This window comes from Lepisosteus oculatus, chromosome 7, assembly GCF_040954835.1.
Source record: "Lepisosteus oculatus isolate fLepOcu1 chromosome 7, fLepOcu1.hap2, whole genome shotgun sequence".
Taxonomy (NCBI): domain Eukaryota; kingdom Metazoa; phylum Chordata; class Actinopteri; order Semionotiformes; family Lepisosteidae; genus Lepisosteus; species Lepisosteus oculatus.
In genome coordinates, this window is record NC_090702.1 from 36,858,136 (window position 1) to 36,880,238 (window position 22,103).

Below are 22,103 nucleotides of genomic sequence, written 5' to 3' on the forward strand. Positions count from 1 at the left end.
GAGCAAAACCAATAATAATCTGCAATAAAAAATGACTTTTTCTATCAAACACAGGACACGAATTCTTCACAGGCAGTCATCTTATTTGCATTGCATGAGCCAGAGCATGTCACTCTCCATTCTGTCAATATCTCTGGTCAACACATTATTCAGCACTATACTTCCCTTTGAAATGATCAACTTCACAAGATATTCAATTTTTAAGTTCTATAAATATTCCTGGCCTCAAAAGGGTAATATAAATGTGTTGTTGTAGAAATCCTCTTTACATTAAGCAATACTGAATAGCTGTGCCCAATGTTAGTTCACTGCAATGCAGGATAATGAGTAAACACGATTAGTGTTCCGTTGTGCCTATGGTGGTATGCCTTTATGATTTTTTTCCTTTTCAGCATTATTTTTACAAACCTTTTAAATGGGGGTATAATCCACAATGTATAAAAAATGACATGTAATTTATGGATGACTCAGAAAATAAATGAATAACTTTTAGCCCTCAAGTAAAAGAGATCCCTTAATGGAACAAACTGCTAGGTTAATTGATCAGTTCTTCAGGATCTCTTTTCCCAGTGTTAAAAAAAAGTTGACCTATAAGACTAGCTGCACTGAGGCTCCCTAGTTCAGGCCTGTATCATGTTATATTATATCATGTCTGTAGTTTGTGTCTTTTATAATGAAAAGATCTCATCAGAACCTAGAAGCTAAGCAAGGTTTGGTTTAATCAATACTGGAATGGGAGATATGTAAGAGGGCAGCTGTAAGTGGTGCTGGTGGACCAGTAGGGGGCACTCTTTCCACCCCGACAGAATTCCCCAAAGTAACAGACTTCAGCATAATGACTGGAGACACTGTGCTTTAGGAGGTACCATCCTTTGACAGAGCTTTTAAAATGAGGTCCTGATATTTTGGTCCTTAATTCATTTAGTGACATAATTTCTTACTTCTCCACCTGGTCTGCTGGATAGTGGGGCTGCTGACATAGAATGGCTGCTGCATCATCCACTGGGGGCAGCACTTCAGTGTTCAGCAGCAGAAGGAGTGGGTCCCCTTCTATAGGGCTAAGGGATTTAAACCGCTACACACATTTAAGTAATTTCTAACTAATAACTATGAATCTATACAGTTTAATGTTATTCCCTGGATCTTACTGGCATATTCCATAATTAAAGGGTTGCTACAAGAAACACCAGAAAGCTTAAATAATTTAAGAGCTTAGACATTTTATGCACAGTTAAATGAAAAAACATGAACACATTTTAAACAATCATCTCTCTGTAAAATATTTCCCTGTGACATAAGCTAACATTAATACTACCTAAAAGAAATTTCTCTGGAAACATTTTGTAAAGGCAAAACAGTATTTTGTGGTGTGCAGAGTAAAATTACACTTGATACTTAAAATTGATACTTAATTTATTCTTTTAAAATTATCCAGCTGGTTTTGAGTTTTGTCCAGTTTCAAAAGGAAATTTTTCTGTTTCTCCGAGTTTTTCTCTGCCTAGCTGCAAAGTGTGCATAGAGGGGCCCAGCCGAACAATTTTCCCACTTCCAAGACACTCGTCGCCCTTGTAGAACACAGCAAACTGAAAGACAGACAGCAAATCCCCGTCACAGGCTGTGAATTATACGCTGAAGGATGAGAACTCTGCTGACTGTGGAATAAAGTAAAACAAAACTGATCTTGTCTGCAACACACTGAAGAGCTTTGTTTAAAAAGACCAATGACCAAAAATGATGTTTCTAGTACCTTCAGTTGCCAAATCATTTTAACAGTATCTGGCCTCTGGCCCAGTACTGTAGACAAAGCCAAAAGATTTCCATCAGGTCTCCCAGGAGCTAGTTAGGAGATATGTTTTAAAGAAAAGAGTGAGCTTAACTAGAGCCAAGTAATTAGCACACTGGCATAGACTGTCTTAATCGCTTTAATTACAAAACTTTCTCAATAATAAAATAATTCTCTCAGAGCAAAGAACAGTAATCTCACAGAAATCAACTTGAATTTAAAAGGCCTTGTCATAGATAACCCTGGTCTCCTAACGATATATGTATTAAGTCTCTATAAAAACAAATAAAACATCATGAAATCATAAACTTCAAAATGTTGGATTAACACTTAACTTTAGAAATCCTGCTAACATTGCTTCCATGTTTGTTTGTAGCTAATCAAGGTGCTGGAACACACTCTTTGAAAACCCTTTATTTTCAGAAAACCTTGAGTTTTCTTGGTTTTGGAAGAGAGTGAAGGGTTAATAATTAGATGCTAGACAGGTCATTTCTGTGAAAGAACTATTGGAATTTAAATGTGAATACTTAAGTGTTGTTTTCACTAGTTATATGATGATGATTTACATGAGCAGTTTATCTTTGTAGTTACCTGCCCAGGTGTGAGTGCTCTAACCGGCTTAGCTAATGTGACCCAAACTGTTCCATCCTGGTTAAGGGTTACAGTACATGGCACTGTAAAGAAAGACAAAGAGAAAACCACTATATATTATGGAACTGTTTTGTTATTCTTGCTGTTATTACAAACACTAATATCATTATAGTTATTATGAGTACCATTACTACTATGAGAAAGAAGAATTATCTACATTCAAATTAATGGTAATAAAACTGACCAGATCACCTGCATATTGAAGGAGAAATTCCTCCTTTTGCTTGAAACAGGTTTATTTTTTTCAAAACAGTTTTTCATTCTGCCAGGTCCTCTGCATTGCCATTCACAAGAAAAACTGTATTTGGAATTATTGGGTTCTGATGATCAGACGTATGGGCACAAGAGTGTCTTACTAAGTGGCATCTGGTGCAGGAATCGGAAATGACATTCCATCATTTTTGTCCTAATGAGCTCTGCTGGAGGTTCTTCAGCAATCCAGTGAAATCTGTCAGTACGCAAATTGTCTCTGAACATAGCTGGGTGGTTGGTTGTTGGTGCCTAGAAAAATAAAACACAGAAAACACAAAAATCTGAGCTGCTGTAAGTATCTCCAATAGCATCTTAAATCCATCTAATTTATACAAAGAGCAGGGCAAAGTAAATCTTAGATCTGTCACTTGCTAGAGAAGCAATACGTTTAAAAAAGTTAAAACATAAATATTTGAGTTAAAAAGTATTACAGGCTTGGTATGGACCACTGAATTCATTAGGAATTTGTAGTTTTCTTGAAAAGCAGATATGAGGGATATTCTTTATTTCTCTTATCTTCACTTCAATAAGCTACAGTACTAACAACTTTGATAGACTGGCATCCTGTCCAGGATGTATCCTGCCTTGTGCCCATTGCTTGCTGGGATAGGCTCTGGCTCCACCACAACCCTGTATTGTGGAAAAACAGGTTAGAATATGGATGGAAGGATCCATATTCATAACTAAACAAGCTAGATGGGCTGAATGACTTCCTCTGTTTGCAATCTTTCTTATATTCTTATTTCACAAATGCCTCTAAAAAAGAAGAGTTAGGAATGTACAGTGCTTAATGGCTTAGAATATCCTTAATGGCTTAACATATCCTTACCACAAAGACATCTCCAGTAGTTACATCCTTATCCACAACAAACCAGGCATCTCTTTGACCACCAATTCTGGCTCTCTGTCCCAAGGTGAAAGTGAACCAACCTATAGAGGAGGACCAGAGTAGTGTAAGAACAAGGAGAACTGCAAAAGAATGAATGATTTTACAGCCCTTTTTCAATTAAAAACCTACTAGGAACCCCTCATGAAATTCAACTTTCTACTCTTTCTGGTTAAAAGTTTGGTCATGTTCTATTCCCTGTTGTGGGCTGAAAAATGTCTGCCTTAACTTATCCATTTTGTGTATGTCCATACATGCAATAAGCCAGATATTTTCATTGATACCCACCACGCAAACAGGTGTCTGCTTACATTATGTATTGAAAAGAGACACTGACGAACGATTGGGGATGAAACAAATAATTCCTATTTTTCTTATATCATATGTGTAAATACACTAACAGTCAAGTGCTAAATGCTCCACAAAATTATGTCCATTTTCAAATCATTAAAACATACCATTATAATGTACAACACATACAGTGTCTAAAAGCATTACGTTAATATTAAAAATACGTATTTTTAAACTAAGATTAAAAGGCTTAGAAATGGTTAACATGAAAACAATGAATCTTTTTTCCAGTCCTTTCTTGTTGAAGTGGAGAAGTATTTTGTAATTTTACAGAACCCTAAAAAAGAATCTTCACAATGCTCTAGGAATGTAAACATATCAAGCAACCATGAGGCTCACAATTTAACAAGATCAAAATAACAACTTGCCAAATTAATCTCAATTAGGACTGGGTTTATTAAGAGCATCTACTCTGATCTCTACATCTTCTCGACACATTGATTTTACTATGGCATGTTTGTACCTTTGTGGGTTCCCATAATCTTTCCATCTTCTATTGAAACAAAATTTCCAGGATGAGGTTCTAAATACTAAAAAGAAAGAATTCAGTTGCTTATTTTCCTTAAAGTAAAAGAAACAATGTCTAATGTAAAACTTATTTACTTATTTTAGTTAAACCCAGATGGACCTGTGTTACAGTCAAAATGCAGTATGTGCATTATATCAAAGAATCTGAGTCACATTAATGCTGCAATATACTAAGAATTTCCTTACCTCAAGAATAAACTTCTCAAAATTTCTTTCTCCAATGAAACATATCCCCATGCTCTGATCAAGAAAAAATATTTTAAGTTTAAAATGTAGTAATCTAATTCACAATTCAATCACATTCAGTATTGTTCCATGATAGGTGTGTCTTAAAAAATGCCTATAATAAGTAGTACCTATTGTGAAGGAGAACCTCCAACTCCATGCTCCAGTGTATCTGGGGTCACCAGACAAACTGGGTATCAATCCTACAATTACATCCAACTAAGTCATCAGTCTGATCTTTTGGAGACAGGAGGATGGACCAGGATGGCACTTTCCATAAAATTACTAGCAACTAGCAACAATGAAACCACGTAATGTAGTCACAAAAAACAGCAAGGAACAGAATAACAGAATACAGAGATTCTGGCAGGAGAGCAGGAAAGAGTGAGTTAGTCTACACTCCCACCTTTATCTTTGGTTTCGTCCTTAACTTAACAAGAACTGAGTACTTAAGGGACATACAATTAAATCAGGAAAAAACTCTGTATTTTTATATTGGTGGAACCATTAATGTTTCTTTTTTAAATCAATCCCTTATGTATTTTTTTGGGATTATTCAAATCATGAGAACAGTTTAAGTAATGCTTACAAAGATTTGAGTCTACTCCTGAGTGCCTTACGATGGCTACTGTCCACAATGGTAGACTCTCAGAACTCAAACATACTGTAAATAGCACTAGTAACTTCAGTTGTCTTGGTGTTTTGTTTCTATGCGAGTTCTGTAATAAATATTTGTCTTTATTGCCCGTTCCTTTCTCCACCACCAATTGTGCATGAACCGTTAAAGAAGCCTTCTAATGAAGCTGGTGTCAGGACTGATTATGTTTAATAAATTTAACTATTAAAGAACCTAAACTTCCTTTGTCAGTAAAATATTCTTATATGCTGTAACTATTTGTTATCTGCTGTGCAAACTGCACAGATTTAAGTCCACATTCTACCATTTATCGGAAGATGTGGTGAAATGTTGATTAAAGATAATGTCTCAAAACAGAACAGACAAAAAGCAAATAAGGCATTTGTGAAGTACATGGTAAATCTGTATGGCCAGTAGGACAACATAAACATATGGAGCAAATCTGGACGGAGTACCTCCTTTTTCCTGAGAATGTGTCTAAAGCCTGCCTCGGCTGCCACTTTCTTGACAAAATCCTTAGTGAGTCCTGCTAAGGGGAAGATTGTCCTTCGTAGTGCATTCTGGGATATCTGACTGAGGAAAAATGTCTGGTCCTTAAAGAGGTCAGCCGCCTGATACAGTCTTACAGCTTTGATAAAAAGATCAAGAAGTAACAAAAGTCACTATTCATATGAATGAAGTGAATGTGACACAAAATATTCTGGATTAAACAAACATGTTTCAGCCTAGGATAGTGTTTCAGTAGAATACATTCTAGAGAAACTTTAAAGGTATTTACAATTAACAATTTACATATTTGATGTAAGGTTTGATTATTAAGTCTTAAATCTTTTTCTTGAGAGTATAATCCTTTTATTTTTTTAATTTAGTAACTAAGACTTATTTATGTAAAACTAGAAAATGTTAAAGTAATTGTCTAACATTTTTCTAGATTTTCCTTTGTCAGTGAAGCTTAATTCTTATGTGCCAAGATAATTAAATATGTAAGCTACATTTCAAAAGTTTATTGTCAAATGGTAGAAGAATCTTCACAATGCTTTCAACTATTCATAAAGAAATACCTTATGGCAGAGTAAAATTGAAAAATACACCTATGTTAATATATTTTCCTTTATTTAGCTTTCTGAAGCAGTTATTTCGGAAAACCTAGCACCCTAAATATAAACCACAGCAAATATATTGATGCAGAAGATGCAAATTTGTAAGCATTCTTATCATGTAGGGTTGCAGAGATTGGAAATTGCTGCCTAACTATGTTAATGAAAGAGCTTCCCTATGATTTTTCAAGAAATGGCTGTGAAAGATCCTTGAATATAAAACTACTAGTGAAATTAGGAAGATGACCCACAAGGTTTCCTCTCACTTTCTTTCTTTCTTATGTTCCTAATAGAATAAGATTCATAACATAAATGGGCTGTCGATTAGAGTCTCTTCAAGAAAAATATAAAGGCATTAAGTTTTATGTGCTTACAATTTCTTATCTCAAATCTATCTCTGAAGAGTGATTGAGGTGTTGTATAATGTCTCTGTTGAAACACATCTTCATCTTCCAGAGATGTTCTTGCATAGTGACCAGTAGCTATAGCGTCTGCTCCTGTAACAGTTGAAACAAATTAAATCTAGGATCCTCCATATTTTCAGTTATAGTTAAAATAAGTTACTTAACATAATCTAAAAATCACCATAAAATGGATAACAAATCAATTGGTAATTTTAACAGCTCCTTATACAATTGGTGCTTAGTATGATTTGCTTCTGAAAAAATACAACTTATCTTCTTTCTTTAAATGGACAAGTAAAGGTTTATTGCATGTTGAAAAGAGAAGAAAAAAACACAACGTTTCGGCTGTGGAGCCTTCTTCGGTTGTGTTTTTCTTCTCTTTTTAGCATGGAATAAACCTTTACTTGTTCCTTTGCAGCCTACATATGCTGACGCAGCTACCTACTTTAACTACTTATTTGTCCTTATGTTGTTGAAAACAAAAATAGAACACAGAAGAGGCATTACCTACCCAAACTGTTGACAGCATAATTGAAGAAGTGTTTAAACTTAATATGCTTATTACACAATATATCAGGATTCGGAGTTCTTCCTTTCTGGTATTCCTTTAAAAGATTACTACAAAACAGAATACATGATATGCACTAATACACACAAACACGCAGAGATCAAAACATCTGCTCTTTATAATCTAATAACAAATGTAAGATTTTTCATTATAAAATATAAATTTAAATAAGTTTTTTAATACACTGTATCTTACATTTCAGGTAACAGATATGAAGAGATGTGAATATCGATCATTCATTCTTCATTCACTGGGCTACATCAAGAACATTTACTGAGACTTAAAAACAAACACTGTGATTTTTATATATTTGAAGACTGTCTACACTGTCTGACAATACCATGCCATCACTGTTTTGCATGTACAATTGTTCAGATTTTTTTAGCACCATGGTCTCAGACTCAATCCATACAGGGCCTGGTGTCTTCTGTGCCACTCCAGCTATCATACAGTGACACAAGTGGTCTCATTATTTAAACAATTACATAGTTGCAATACTTCTAACCAGACTTCAGGGTGTTTTACAGGTAATTCAACCTTTAAACAAGTAAATGTTTTTAGTTATCAGGTGTAAAAGACATTTAATGTTTAAGAAAAAGTCTAAGAAAATAAAGGTTAGTTCTTCAATTAAGTGCTCGAGTGAACAATCAGAAGTTACTAGGCACTACAGAAAAGAAGACTTGTTTCTTGATATTTTGTTTTCCATGCTTTAATATTATTCTTTAATTTAACTCAAAGTAACACCATGTGTAGCCTTCTTAATGCAACCCAGTAAAGATAGATAGATAGATCTAAAGGTCATGACTTTGTAAAGTACTTTGAAAAAGTACAACCAGTAAGGATTTTTATTAAGCAATTCATTTATTCTTAAACTGTGCAAAGAAAAACCATTGTTTTGAGATTTGGATTACCTGAAAACTTCATGCCAGTACTCTTTAACATAAGAGACCTGATGAAAAGGAATGTCCAGCATGTGACAGACTTTATAAGCATCCTCACAGTCCCGCTCTGAGGTACAAACACCTTGTTCATCCAAGGAGTCCCAATTCCGCATAAAGACACCAGTTAGCTGGTAACCTAAAGATGAATATACATAATGTGAATTATTTAATCATAATTATTAATATAAAACTATAACGATTACGGGTTCGTGCAGAGCGCTACAATACAACATAATGTAGAAACAAATAAATTACCACTAAATAGTGGCCGGAGGGACGACTTCAATCTAGTTATTCTTATACGTAGGTTATCCTAAACCACCTCTTATTTAGAGATCAGTAACACTTGTTTAAGGAATTAATTAAGCAGGTAAGATTTAATTGAAAGGAACACTGGTCCATGACGGCTGAAGGATATTTCGATTTCGGTTCCAAATTATCTCTAAATTACTTAAACACACAAACTCCACCATTTTTAACTGATCACGGTAAAACTGTTCAAAGCCATTATAAATTATAAGGCTACCTTAAAAACCCGGAAAACTTTACTAGACTGGACTTTTTGCGACCAGCGTTTGAGTCCTCTTGCGTAATAGAAAGTTTCTTCGGCTTTTTAAAGCTTTATGAATATGAAATAGTGAAATAAGTGAAATCACTCAAACACAATCATTCATTTCCCCCTTTCTTTTGTTGTAGAACTCTTATTGAAAAGTAAGTGTGAAGTAATCTATCTCACACGTAACAACGATAAACATCAAAATCAATACACACATTAAGTAATTCTTATTCTTACCTCTTCTTTTCAACAGCAGTGCTGCCACGGAGCTATCCACTCCGCCAGACATTGCACACACTACGTGTCTCACAGCGTGCATACTGTACAAAATAAATGATCAACTACAGAAAAGCAGTACGGGGTCAACTAATAAGCTAAATAAGATATACACTCCTCGGGCATGTTGTAGCAGCACTTGGAAGCCGCCATATCTCACAGTCCCACTATCAAATATGTTCCATGGGAAACAACCTCCATTAACGAAAAGTAACTTCCTTTGTTTTCCATTGCTATTGCAGGACAGTAAAGGTATTCAGTACTCCTGTATACGTGTTTATTGCCTTTTTGTAAAGAATGTCTCAAAGTAAACTTACTTTATTAAAAAATACTGCTTTTTCTTAGCATTACCATTAAACGTGTTTAATATTCAAATATTTTGCTTTGTCAGGTTTTGTATTTCTGCCTTGTTGATGAATACTTAATTTAGTAAAGTACATACTTCGCAGCAAACTGATGTACAGCGCCCGTACCCGTATATTTGTTTAAAAACCGGTGTCATCTGTATTAAAGCGAGTGCTGTACAGGTTAATACAGGAACAGTTTGGATTTCGATTCGGTAAAATTCCTATTCTTACACAGCATGGAATCTGGAAAGGTCATCAGTTTGGAGATGCTGAAGGAAGCTAGAGAGACTGTGATGTCAAGTCCGTTAAGAGTCGTCAAAACACCATTGATTCCCTTGCATCAAACAACATTACCTCTCAATGTGGAATGCAATCTTTATATCAAGATGGAAAATATGCAAAGAACCGGTTGGTTTTATTCCTTGATTGTTATTTCCTATATTTCACTTAAAAATAAATGAAAATAAATTGAAAAGTAAAGATATCTATAAGAACATGTGATAGATTTTAAAAGTTGCTTGGAACTTTTAAAAATCATTAAAAAAATCATAAGTAACTTGTAATTTCTACACACAGATGAATGTGGGATCTTTTACTTTTTTCTTGTATGACCTATATACTACTATATTTTGTCAATGGACAGGTTCCTTTAAAATCAGAGGTGTGGCGAATCAGTTTGCCAGAAGACCAAAAGGAGGTCATTTTGTTACCATGTCTGCTGGGAACTATGGCAAGGCATTTGCCTATGCTTCACAACTCTATGGCTGTCGAGGAAAAGTAGTGATGCCGGAAACAGCCCCTTCATCTAGGTCCTCTGTGATTGCTGTGAGTAATTGGTATCCAATTGTGAAGGACTCAGATTCAAAAAGTAATATAAAAAATAAAATGTAAATACATGTGTGACTGTCTAATGAAACGTTGAAAACAATATTTAACAAAATGCAATGTTTTCACATTAAATTTTGCATAGTGTAAAACAAAGTTTTGACTAAAGTGGTAAAGAAGTTTGCAATTCAATATTAAGAATTACATCCATCCACCCATTTTCTAACCGCTTCATCCATTTGAAATTAAATGAAAGTGGTGATTAAGTTGCGAAAATATTCTACAAGCACAGATAATTAATCTTTTATTTCTTTTTCGATTACACTAACCATAGATTATTTCATGAACTGTTGCCTAGACGTTTTGAAGTAGTAAAAACATAAAAAGCTCACATTTGTTTAGGGAAAGAAGTTATAATGAAATTGTAAAGACAATAAGAAAGGTTAACAATCAAGAAGCTCCTCAGGAAATCTCTCAATTTCGTTTCTAGTAGCTAAATAATCCAAGGACCTCATCCAGCTGTTTCTTTAAAGAAAGCAGCATGGACCAAGTTACTCATTCTGTTCTTTTAGATACATTTTCCAACTATGAAAATAAGAGTTTTGTACTTTGGTTGTATCACATTATCAGTAAATCACTTCTTACATCTTTACCAATAATACAGAGTTTTGGAGTTGAAGTGGAACGCGTACCAACAACCTCTTTGCTAAATGCTGTGGACCGTTGTGTACGAGAAGATAATATGCTGTTTCTGCATTCTTATGATGACATAGACCTAATTGCTGGGCATGGGAGGTACAACCTAATAAAGTCAGTTACTCTTGTCTAAAAACTAGGTCAGTTGGACAAACTGTGCCTCTGCCATTTTCCTCTTCTTCTCTAAATCTTTTTGCTGTCTTTTTCTATCATTTTGCATGCATCTTATGTATTGAGTGTGCTTTTGCACAGTGTTTTGAGCTTCTTGAAAAGAACTCATGAAATTGTTTAACTATTATTTACCAAGAACCCCACTAGATGCATTCTTAGGAAAATAAAGCATTACAGTTGTTCACTCTAGATGATTTAAAATCATTACATTACATTCTTAGAATCAGAAAGAGATAAGAACTTTATATCTATTGATGTTTGCAATATTTCTAAAATGCTAAAAGGAAGGACATTTTAATATCTTTTAATGTGACTCAAACCTGCAGTCAGTCAAATAGATCCAAACTGCCCAAGTCAAAAAAGTAAAGGTAGTGCTGAATATCACTGGAGGCAAGATATTACCAATGAAAACAGCAGCAGTCCTCCATCTAATGAACATTGCTGTAAGCACGATGAAACTCACAATGAGAAAAGTTGCAGAGGCATTCCCATTATAAATTGCCCCTCTTTTATGTCATTGATGAACTGAGGAACTCAACATAAAATGGCTCTGAACTCTCTATATTGGTCTTATGTGGGAAAATTCACTTTTATATATATATATATTTTTTTACACATTGCAGCTTTCTAATCCCTACCCCCAATGTACCGTATAACAGGGACCACTGTAGTTTCATCGAGAGTGCATGTTGAGCTAGGTGGCTATATTATTCAAATTTGTGCCAATATAAAGAAATGATTTTACCCCCAAATTATATATTTAGAAATCATTAAGAACTAATGGAATTTTATTCTAGATTGCAGCAATTAACAAAAACACCCAATAACTGTAATAACCGAATGTGAGTCAAATGTCAGAAGAAACTAGACTTCGTACACAGTTTTTTAGCATTTTGGTACATTGTTTTTCCAAATGTACTTTTAAAAGTGTTAGTATATTGCAAATCACCGTTTTTCACTAAAAAGTCACCTAAAACAAAACTTACCAATAAATCATACATAAGATAAAACGTTTATTACTTATGTGTGACAAAAACTGCCTTCATTTAATGTACAACAGAATATCACAGTCTATGAATATAACGACCTAGAACTGTATTGCAAAAAGTTTGAACACTGTATATTCCTTGTAGTCTTGGTTTGGAAATCCTGGAAACCATCCCTAACCCAGATGTCATAGTTGTGTGCTGTGGAGGTGGAGGATTGCTTGCTGGGGTTGCTGCTGCCATTAAACTTTCCAACTGTGGCAACACAAAGATATATGGAGTGGAACCAGAAGGAGGTAAAACTGTCTTATTAACAGAACACTATTTTAGCAAGGTTAGATTTGACCTTAGTGAAATCTACAGTGTTTACTACTACAATCTGATATTTAAGTTACCATTTAGTTTTTTTTTTCTCCATACAGAGATTTCACACGTTTTACAAATTGAGCTATTGTATACATTTCAGCAACATAAAATTGTTTATAATAGTTAAATAGTTTATCTGGATTTTAAGACAAATGTTAATGTAATTAGAATTTGAAAAATATAATGCTATGTAGAACAATGGTATTCAAAAGGCCATCCAATAAGATAAGATAAGACTTAGAGCAAAGATTTTCTGCAGTGAATTTATGAATTGATGTTTTGATTATTTAACAGCCTGTACCATGTTCAAAAGCTTTCTTGAGAAGAAGCCTGTATCAATGGATACAAAAAGCATTGCTGCTGGGCTCGCTCCCCCTGTCGCAGGTAAGGTTGTAACAAATTAAATGTTTCTACTTGCTGCCAGTCTCAGCATTAAAATAACATTTTTTACATTTCTGCTGGAAGGCTAAAGGATAACAGCCTCTGGATAGATATACAAAATCTGACATAACTATAATTTAACAATGAATAGAATCATGAGATGTAGTCTACTGTTAAAGAAGATGTGATAAAGCCATAAAGCATGGTATTTTCATTTTATATTTTCTAGGTCAACTCACATATGAGATTTGCAGACAGCATGTAGAAGAGGTTGTGCTTGTCACAGATGAGGAAATTAAAGCTGCAGTTTCTGCTCTGTACAAGGCTGGCATTGTGGTAGAACCTTCAGGGGCAGCGGCCTTTGCAGCCATAACAGAGAAAAGGATTCCAGACATCAAAGGAAAAAATGTAATTGTTGTCATAAGTGGTGGCAACATTGGAAAAGATGAATTGCAAAACTTCCCTGATTAAATAGGTTTCCTAATAGGTTTGTAAAAAATGCTATACTTTACTGGCTTCAGAGATGGGTTTATTGTACCAGTAAACCATATAAAGAAAGTTCAGGTGACATTTTATACAAGACAGAGAAGTACAAGACACTGAAAAATAAAGTAAAAGGCAAAAATATCCAGCCGCATCCTTAAAGTTCTAAGAGTTTTTAATTCACTAATTTTATAAATTCACCTGATTTAATAAAATATGCATAAAAACTCAATTTTAGCAAATTCAATTATAGTTTCATAATCATGTCACTGTTACAGTATGTGTTAATCATTAGCTTTTAGTCTTCTTACAATAACATTTTAAAACATTAAAACTTGATCAATGGTGAATCCATTTTGTTTTCCTTTCTGGCCACAGGACTCAAAGTTATTAGTGGAGAACTCAGGTCAATTAGCTGCATAAAAAAATAAAAAGGAAAAACAAAAAAATCAAATTACACATTGCATAGTAAATTCTGTTCCTGTCTTCGTGTGTAAAAACTAGGGGAGGACTGAACAAATTCATTCCTCTCATGAAATATGTACTGATATTTCCCAGCTTTAGTAAGATACAATAAAGAGCAATGTAATTGGTTGTTATTCCAAAACTGTGGTGTAACTGTTGTTAACCTAGAATATTGGATGGTAATATGATGTCTTTCTTTGCCCCAGAGCTAAATCATTCTGAAATGCTCCAAAGACACCTAGTAAAGAGTTGTACACATTTTTAGGAAGTCGGTGAATGTCAGTGCTAAAAGCCATCACAGATATTATGAGGTATGGTTTAGACTTAATGGTATGGACTATCTAAAACCAATAAAACTTAAAACAGTTTAAATCTCAAAGTACTCTTAAAAAGTTAAATTCACAATGAAAGCAAATGTTTCAGATTTGGAATACTGTGAGTTAATCTCAGTGAAGCACGCAACATTCTATCATTATATCCCCCCATCACAACAAGTGTCAAAGCACAGTAAGTTTATTATTATAAGAAAGATTCACGTAGCATGAAATCAAAACATCACTACCTGGCTGATTGCACTTGTTTGTAAACTAGAAGAGACTGTGTATCAGTTCTGTGGTATATATGCTGACTTGGAAGTTCATTTCATTATACCGCGAGTCTTACTATGAGCATATTTTCCTGTGTAACAAAAAAGTAATTACCTGTCCGTGCTCAGCTGGCTTAATTGGCACTAGTTTAATCAAGTCTAGTGTGTTGGAAAGGTCAATCAGTGGTCTGTCTTCCAACCTAACAGGAGGTGGAGCATCCACTTCAATAAGCAAAATCTGTTAAGAAAAGTAGACTCTAAAACACTGGTGCAAACAATATACAAATTAATTATGACACAAAAGGACAGTACAGAAATCCTAACTGGACCACCTAATGCACATAGCGTTCAGTACAAATAATGGCCCAAAACTGCCAAAATGGTACAGATTATTGCAATACCTATTTACTGGCTGAATCTTAAAATCCAGGCAAAGCATGCTATGCCTCCTTACTTTAAGAGCATCTTTGATTAAAATATAGTTTTAAATAAGTAAATTTACTGGAATTGAATATTCTGTATTCCATATTTGAGTTAAAAAAAGAATCTATTTTATAACTAAGAAATTATTAAATTACACTAATAGGAACAGATAAAGGTTACCTTATCAGCACTCTTAAATGTATTCTCTTTTGAAAAGTCTTCAGGTATGTCAGGACTCTGAACTGCTATGTTTGCAGATGTTTCATCACAATTCTTGACTGAAGTCTGTGCAGGTGTTTGTGGGCTCACTGCTTTAGCAGATGCATCAGGTTTAACAGGTTTTTCCGGTGAAAAATCCAGAGAGCATAGTGGTATTGGTGAAAGGTAATAAGGCTCTTTTACAGGCTCGGAGCTGGACGGAAGATTAACTTTTTGAGGTGTTTCCTTTGCTTGTAATGGACTTGAAAATAAAGTGTGAAAATAAAAAGAAAAATTAATAGTGTACGTTCCTAATAACAATAGAAAAGTGGTTTAAACACAGAAACCTGATTTAATATACCAGCAGATTAATTTTAACATAATGCGGATAATTTAAATTCAAGAAATAAATTGCAATTTTTAAGTAAAAAAAATTGCAACTTATTTGTATTATTTCTATTCTCATGGTATTGTCTACTACCAAGTGCTTAAAAATTTATAATATGCATCTTATTTCCTTGCTTTTTATTTATAAGGATTAGTTCAAATTCTGCTTTCACTTCCTAAAATGTTGGATCTTGCATTCTATCTCTGAAAAGTTCTGAACAAACAACCTGTTAGTTCAATAAAGGATTAATTAAGTGCTCATCAGGAATGAAAACCAGTAGGTAGTGGGTCCCCAGCACTTGGGTTGGAAACTTCTGCTCTAGATCCGTTAATACTTGTGGTGACGGAATCGGCATAACAAACAAGCCTGAGCCAAGTCATTGTCTACATTCTCCACTATATGGCTAGTAAGTACATTAACTGAACACATCTGTAGCTGTTCAGTTTAAAAATGCTTTAGATCTCTTCTGGTATTTCCAGATTAAAAAAACACCAATTGCTTACCTTCTGAAATTATCCTTCTTGGTAGACAGAGGTGCTTCTAATTTTTCACATGTAAGACTGAACACTGAACGTCTTGTTGCACTTTTGGGGGTCGGTGCTGGGATTCCAGACACCCGTCTTTTTACCGGAGTTGGCAAAGCAGAAGAGCGCCTCAGTTTTGACATTGCCAAAACAGATTTTGCAGGTAGATTAAGAATTTGAAAAGAATCTGCTGAAATATTTGTAGCCACGTTTTGCTGACCATCACTGGAAGGCAAAAAATTGAATATTTATTGCAAATTATTGCAAGACATAATATGTCTTGCTGTTCCTAAGTCTAATTATGGAAACTATTCAAATGATTGGCAGAATCATTTAACAATGTCTTTATGTATATTATCGTATTTAAATGTACATGCAATCCATTAAAAAAAACATTAAATTAGCTACTGACCTTTCATTATTACCACATGACATCAGTCTTTTTGGCTTCATAATTCTTGATGCATTTTCAGGAGAAGAAACTAATTTGAAAAGACAAAAAAAGGAGTGTAAACGATTCCAACTCAATTCAATTAAGGTCAAATTTAAATGGTACAAAAAGTATACATACTGTGTATTCCCTCTTTTTGATAAATGTGATTTCACTTTTTATAAATACCATCTATCAAAGGTATAGTTTTAACAATTTTGTAAAACATTTGTGGAAGTGAATTTGTGTATATGCAATAAGGCAATAAAGCAATGCTTTTATACTGACAATTTAAGGATCTATTAAATACTGAAAGTGCCCCATTTGTCTTAATGTACGGTGGAAGTGACAGGTACATTGGAGAATAAGTGTTATTGGTCTTGCTGCACGAAACTGCACCAATATATTTAAGCAGGTAAAAATGACGTAAAATAAATTCAGTAGACACAAACATATCCACATTTCAGAATAAATGTTTTGTTGGGATGTTAATAGGCTCTTACCCCCTGAAGGATGAGGTCCTTTAATGTACCCTGTTGGTGTAGGTGCTATAAATTCTTTAAGTTTTGGACTTCTTTTTACTCCACTTTCAGTTTTGTTTTGTGTTGATGAATGAAGCATACTTGGAAGTGAACTTAACCGGTCTGCATTTGTTTTTGCAGGAGTTTGATGAGGATTTGTAGAATGTTGTTTTTTCAGTGGAGTTGAAAGCTTATTTAGGCTTGTGGATTTTACAAGTTTTGAAGGAAGGACCACAGATTTTTTAAGTTGGGATGACATGGATAATTTTCCACCAGCCAAAGGTGGTTGTTGTCCATTTACATTAGAAGATATCCGAGTCTTTGTTTTATTCATCAGATTTACTGATGCATTAGGTTTACCTGCAGACAAATTATAAGAAAAACAATGGACTAAAAGTAAATTTTCATCATAACACATCATTTTATATCAATTTTAACAATGACAAATGAAGAAAATACAAAATACATTACACTTATTTTACAACTAAAATAAAATACTTTACTACTTCAAATAAAAAAATCAAAATTCAACAACTACGTGCAATTCCAGCTATTCCAGGTTTAACTGATAATGTATTTAATTTGTAAACATGTATTACAAAAAGGTGCTTTAACTTGAAGTTGCAGGACACACATAGTTCCTTGTATTTTAGTGTATTTAAGCATACAAATGTGTAAATCAAGATATTGTCCTACCATTTCCAAGAGGGGATATGGAAAGGCTAGAGTTAAGGCTTGACACTGAAGAAGAGGAAGAGGAAGATGTTTTATTTCTTTTTTCACCACCAGTACTTCTATTCTGTACTTCTGGTGGTTTAATTGCCTGTGGTTTAACCAATCCCACCTAGAGAAAAGCAGAAAAGAAAAATGCAATCCAGCTAACAATTTTCTCTAAAGGCATCAACACCAGAAAGCAAATGACAATGACAAATTTGGGCACATTTAAACAAGCTGATCAATTCATACACCATTCACTGTAATGAGCAGCATAGGAGAAAATGTAAGGAAAATCTGACCTCCTTAAGCCTAAGAACACAAGAATTCTTAAAAGAACAGGCCCATTTGTCAAACAGTATCTAACTAATCCAAATATATTTTCTTTGAAAGAAACCCAGATACCAGCTTTAATAACATGACTGAATAGCTTACGCCATACTTCCACAACACTTTGCATAAATAAATGCCTTCTTCCTTTGTTAGAAATGCATTTCAATAGTCTCAATTTGTGCCCTTTGCACAATGGTAACTCTTGATCTGAAATGTTCTAAGACATTTAGTTTATAATAAGCTTTAAATTATCCATTAACCCAGATGTTTCCAGCTATGTTTTGGTTCCTAATTATGGTGGAGGCTTTCTTTTAACTTTTTGCACAACTAATTTATGATCTCCGATTTCTGGAAATATAATCTGAAATGTTCCAATTATTCTTAGTTCAATTAAGGATTCAATTAAGTAAAGAGCTTAACTGAAACTGAACGTCTTGAAAATTAGCAGGTTTGTGGCTCCCCAGAACCAGGGTGGGAACACTAACCTTCTCAATATTTTTAAAGGTGATAAACAAATCAGGGTCTAAAGCAAAGTACCCTTTCTCTTTTTACCTGTTTTTAATTATTTATATACTTCTTGCCAGCATATCAACGCTTTATTTGACCTGTTATATGAATTATATGCAAAAACGTTATATATGCCATACTCTGCACTCAGAAACACACAGAATTCCCACAAATATGAATAAGATGATTTTCATTATCAACAAAAGAGTGGAGGTGGTGTCATCATAACAATAAAACGATAAAACAAGTCCAGTTATTTAACAATACTTTTTATAATCAAACCAACTAAGTCTTTAACTACATAATGTTTTGATATTTTACTGTTTTAGATGTTTTAGTCATTGGTCATTTTTACATACAAGTACCTTTTTGGGCACTGGAACGTTCTTCTTTTCCAAAATACTGGATTTTAAGGATGTTTCACTCACATTTGAAGCAGTAGTAATGTTGTTGGAATGGAGATCCTCAGAAGAGTCTGCACCACTGTAACAACCTCTTGTTGGACTGTGTTTCAGAACAGCTTTCTGCAGAAGTGAACAACAACAACACAGGTAATAACTAGCATACATTTCTTCCACACCCTTTGAAAAAAAATGACATCAATTGTATAACCATTACCATTTACAGGATCACATACTACGTGCTTTAAGCCAAAAGCTCAGCAACTGATGGCCCTCCACCAATTAATACAAAAGCACCATCATTCCATTGTCTTATCACATTGAAAGACATGTTTCATTTGACCACAAAAGAGTTTGATTTTATCTATTTAAGATCTTAAAATGAGAAAAACACAAACCTTCTCTACAGCCAAGTGTCCTCTTATATTTTGTCCACTCACTGCTGGAGCTAGTGGTCTGCTGGGAAGCACTCGACTGGTGTGGCCATTGGATAATGCAGCCTTACGTCCTAGATTTTGTTTCTGTCCTTGGTTTTTACATAGCCTGGCTGGACTATGCCCACTGGAAGTCTTTTGTGAAGGACTTTTAGCAGAGTTTGACCCCAAGAGACGTCGCTGAACCACTGGAGGAAGCTGCTGTAAAGGGCTGTCCTGAACACAAAATGTTTCTCTCTTGATTGGACTTAAAGCAGCGTTCTTTGGTGTATTAAATATGTTTATTTTAGATTTAGAATCTTCAACAAACTTTTCAACCACTTCATTTTTACCACCGTTGAGTTCTTTTTTGTGTATGCTATCACTGCTTTTTTCAAATTGCCTGGCCAGTAAATGGGCTTCTTTAAAAATCTCAACAAACTTATCCCCAGTCAATGGACTCCAATTTGCACACTCATCACTCTGTTCCATTTGACAATTTTCTTTTTCTTTCACTTGGACCTTAATTCCAGCTGCAACACATTTCTCTTTGTGACAGACTGGACCCACAAATACTTCGTCGTCGTTCTCGTCATCGCCATTTCCACTGTACAGGGGAAAAAAGTCACAGTATGTAAACAGTCATATTTTCATTTTTAACTGTTTCAGTCATGCATAAACATTACAATTATACTACACCACTACTGTACCTTGCAGGTGACAATGAAATGTCGAAGTCAAACCTCTCATCAGTAAGGAGCACAAAATCTAGAAAAAAAGAGTTATTCATTTTCAGCATTAATAAAGGTTAGAGAAACATATTGTTAGATTAATATGGCAGTGAACAGATTCACATGCACCCATCATTAAAGCAGTCAACATTATCTTTTACAGGGGATCAAAATTCCAAAACAGGAGAGCTGCTGTAAATTTGTTGTACAAGTCAGAATTTTCTAAAGTAGATTTAAGATCTTTCGGCCACCTCCTAGAAAGCTGCAATCCTGCATTTTTTAGGCAGCAATTAAATTATAATTTTATATGGAGTATGGAACAACTGCAGGCAATTGGTTAAAAAGATTAACAAAATTGAAAGTCTGAAAGTTGAATTAAGGCCCATAAGTACTGGAGTCTTCCCTACAGCTGTTTCCATTTGAAGAAATTACAAGGTACAGCCTAAGAATTAGCGCTATGCTGTTTTTAGATTATTCTTACAATTTATCATCCAAGTCAATCTGCATAACAAAAAATTACCATTGTTGATCAGAGAATCCATTTTCAGAAAGTATTGCCTTAAGTAAAAGAGAAATCCAGCTGCAAGATAAAATTAAGAGCTAGTTTATAACTTAACTTTAACACACATATAAGTAAATACAAACATGTACAGTAAATGTATACTAACGCTAATATGATCGCAACAAATACATTGTTATTTTTAGAATGACACAATATTCCACTTGACTAGGATTCTAAGACAACATGATGAATTAGAACCATAGTATGGTAATATACAGTATATTTCAATACTAGAGTAATAAAACAAAATATCCTATAATTTACATAAAGATACTTAAAAAAAAGCTTAGACTCACCGAAACTAAGAGATTCGCCAGCGTAGTACAGGCCGCCTGCCTCAGATATAGTCTGGGCAAAAATGCGCAAAAACAGACAAAATGCTTTTGTAAACCTCTTTTGATATATTATACAAAGCGTTAAGCGACGTACATTAGCTGCCTAAATAAAACATTAAACAATTTAAATTTGTATCCTTTATGTAGGCGTAAAACTGAGTTACTTCTGTAACTCACGGTAGTTACAGAAGTAAACTACACGGAACAAAACACTTAAATTTTATAGAAGATCATAAATTATATAATCAAGGTTTTTTTTATATACAACGGTGATTATAATACTGACGAAGCATATATAACTACATAACAATTGAGCCTCTTCAACCGGAATACTACCAAAACAAAAATTCAAATACTGATACCTACGTTTAAACGGTCATGTGTCTAAAAATGCCACTCTGCATTGGTGAGTAGAATCTCGCGGAAAGCCAAGTTTCTCGTTCAGGATGGAGGGTTACAGAGAGTTCTGGGAATTGTAGTTTTGTAGAGACGAGTCACTAGTTTAGGCGAGCTTTTTATTGTTTTAACGATAACTATTAATGAATCAACTATAATAATTGTGTTTTCGAGAAATATATAACCATACAGGTTTTCAAAAATATTCGCATTCTCAAAAATATTCGCAAATCATTTTTACACACAGTAATAGAAGGAATTACGGTATGTAGCTTTAGTGAATGCAGAATGCTTCTTGCTTAAACATAATGAGTACAGTACTGCCCAAACTATGCTAAATTATTCCTGTTCAGTTAAAAGTATGAATTTTAGTGTTTTATTGTCGAGGGACAGAACGAAGCATATATATAGTATTCTGTATATATCTGTATTCCAAACTACTGGCTGTTTTATTTTTTCCACTTGTGGGAGACTTGTCTGGGCATTATTAATTTCTCAGAACAGAAAAGAACATCATCATGCTCTCTACATCGCTTGAAACTTTATGCAAAACCCAGTCGAGAGCTGCTTTCACTAGCCCTGCCTTCTTGGGTGCCGTCTTCACACAAAACGTAATTTAATAATCTCTGCGATGGTCTCAGTTTTGAAAATAAATGGCATACTTGAAGTCTTCTGACATAATTCTATATTCGAAGAAAACCTTGCACAGGCTATTGTTCAGGTCTGATATTTCCACTTGTGAAGGTCGAAATAGAACTCTATTCGA

At 34.2% G+C, this 22,103-nt stretch overlaps 3 protein-coding genes across 6 annotated transcripts; 1 reads left to right on the forward strand and 2 right to left on the reverse strand.

Moving 5' to 3' along the window:
- Positions 1-1,395: 1,395 nt before the first annotated feature.
- trmu (tRNA 5-methylaminomethyl-2-thiouridylate methyltransferase) lies at positions 1,396-9,199 on the reverse strand. 2 transcript variants are annotated; one of them, XM_006633483.3, is made up of 11 exons: positions 9,117-9,199; positions 8,294-8,459; positions 7,326-7,432; positions 6,785-6,907; positions 5,769-5,941; positions 4,638-4,691; positions 4,387-4,453; positions 3,516-3,616; positions 2,791-2,935; positions 2,375-2,457; positions 1,396-1,583 (listed from the first exon to the last, which is right to left on the reverse strand). In XM_006633483.3, the coding sequence occupies exons 1-11, from the start codon at positions 9,196-9,198 to the stop codon at positions 1,428-1,430; spliced, it is 1,257 nt and encodes a 418-aa protein (XP_006633546.2). In that variant the 5' UTR covers position 9,199; the 3' UTR covers positions 1,396-1,427. The 2 variants fall into 2 exon arrangements, 1 of the variants encoding a protein (XP_006633546.2); XR_001479006.2 differs by lacking the exon at positions 1,396-1,583 and having other exon boundaries at positions 2,627-2,935.
- Positions 9,200-9,289: 90 nt separating this feature from the next.
- srr (serine racemase) lies at positions 9,290-13,554 on the forward strand. Of its 2 annotated transcripts, none has more exons than XM_015352666.2 (7): positions 9,290-9,365; positions 9,738-9,910; positions 10,146-10,327; positions 10,992-11,122; positions 12,328-12,476; positions 12,841-12,930; positions 13,157-13,554. In XM_015352666.2, exons 2-7 carry the CDS (start codon positions 9,739-9,741, stop codon positions 13,396-13,398), a joined length of 966 nt encoding a protein of 321 aa, XP_015208152.2. In that variant the 5' UTR covers positions 9,290-9,365; position 9,738; the 3' UTR covers positions 13,399-13,554. The 2 variants fall into 2 exon arrangements, with proteins under 2 accessions (XP_015208152.2, XP_006633547.2); XM_006633484.3 differs by having other exon boundaries at positions 9,320-9,407.
- Positions 13,555-13,567: 13 nt separating this feature from the next.
- Positions 13,568-21,316, reverse strand: gtse1 (G-2 and S-phase expressed 1). Of its 2 annotated transcripts, none has more exons than XM_015352662.2 (12): positions 20,903-21,316; positions 20,565-20,624; positions 20,024-20,081; positions 19,299-19,920; positions 18,865-19,023; positions 17,642-17,789; positions 16,928-17,305; positions 16,407-16,476; positions 15,974-16,219; positions 15,065-15,344; positions 14,577-14,699; positions 13,568-13,825 (listed from the first exon to the last, which is right to left on the reverse strand). In XM_015352662.2, the coding sequence occupies exons 2-12, from the start codon at positions 20,584-20,586 to the stop codon at positions 13,739-13,741; spliced, it is 2,193 nt and encodes a 730-aa protein (XP_015208148.2). In that variant the 5' UTR covers positions 20,587-20,624; positions 20,903-21,316; the 3' UTR covers positions 13,568-13,738. The 2 variants fall into 2 exon arrangements, with proteins under 2 accessions (XP_015208148.2, XP_015208149.2); XM_015352663.2 differs by having other exon boundaries at positions 18,928-19,023; positions 20,903-21,315.
- Positions 21,317-22,103: the final 787 nt, after the last annotated feature.

Excerpts from the sequence above, each read along its gene's own strand:
- srr (XM_015352666.2), top strand. The coding sequence starts at position 9,739 with ATGGAATCTGGAAAGGTCATCAGTTTGGAGATGCTGAAGGAAGCTAGA. Across the intron at positions 10,328-10,991 it reads CTAGGTCCTCTGTGATTGCT|AGTTTTGGAGTTGAAGTGGA; the intron begins GTGAGTAATTGG and ends CCAATAATACAG. Across the intron at positions 11,123-12,327 it reads CTAATTGCTGGGCATGGGAG|TCTTGGTTTGGAAATCCTGG; the intron begins GTACAACCTAAT and ends TATTCCTTGTAG.
- gtse1 (XM_015352662.2), bottom strand. The coding sequence starts at position 20,586 with ATGGATTCTCTGATCAACAATG. Across the intron at positions 17,790-18,864 it reads ACGTTCCAGTGCCCAAAAAG|GTGGGATTGGTTAAACCACA; the intron begins GTACTTGTATGT and ends GCTTTTCTCTAG. Across the intron at positions 17,306-17,641 it reads CATATCCCCTCTTGGAAATG|GTAAACCTAATGCATCAGTA; the intron begins GTAGGACAATAT and ends ATTTGTCTGCAG.
- trmu (XM_006633483.3), bottom strand. The coding sequence starts at position 9,198 with ATGCACGCTGTGAGACACGTAGTGTGTGCAATGTCTGGCGGAGTGGAT. Across the intron at positions 8,460-9,116 it reads ACTGCTGTTGAAAAGAAGAG|GTTACCAGCTAACTGGTGTC; the intron begins GTAAGAATAAGA and ends ATTCATCTTTAG. Across the intron at positions 3,617-4,386 it reads GATTATGGGAACCCACAAAG|GTTGGTTCACTTTCACCTTG; the intron begins GTACAAACATGC and ends CCTCCTCTATAG.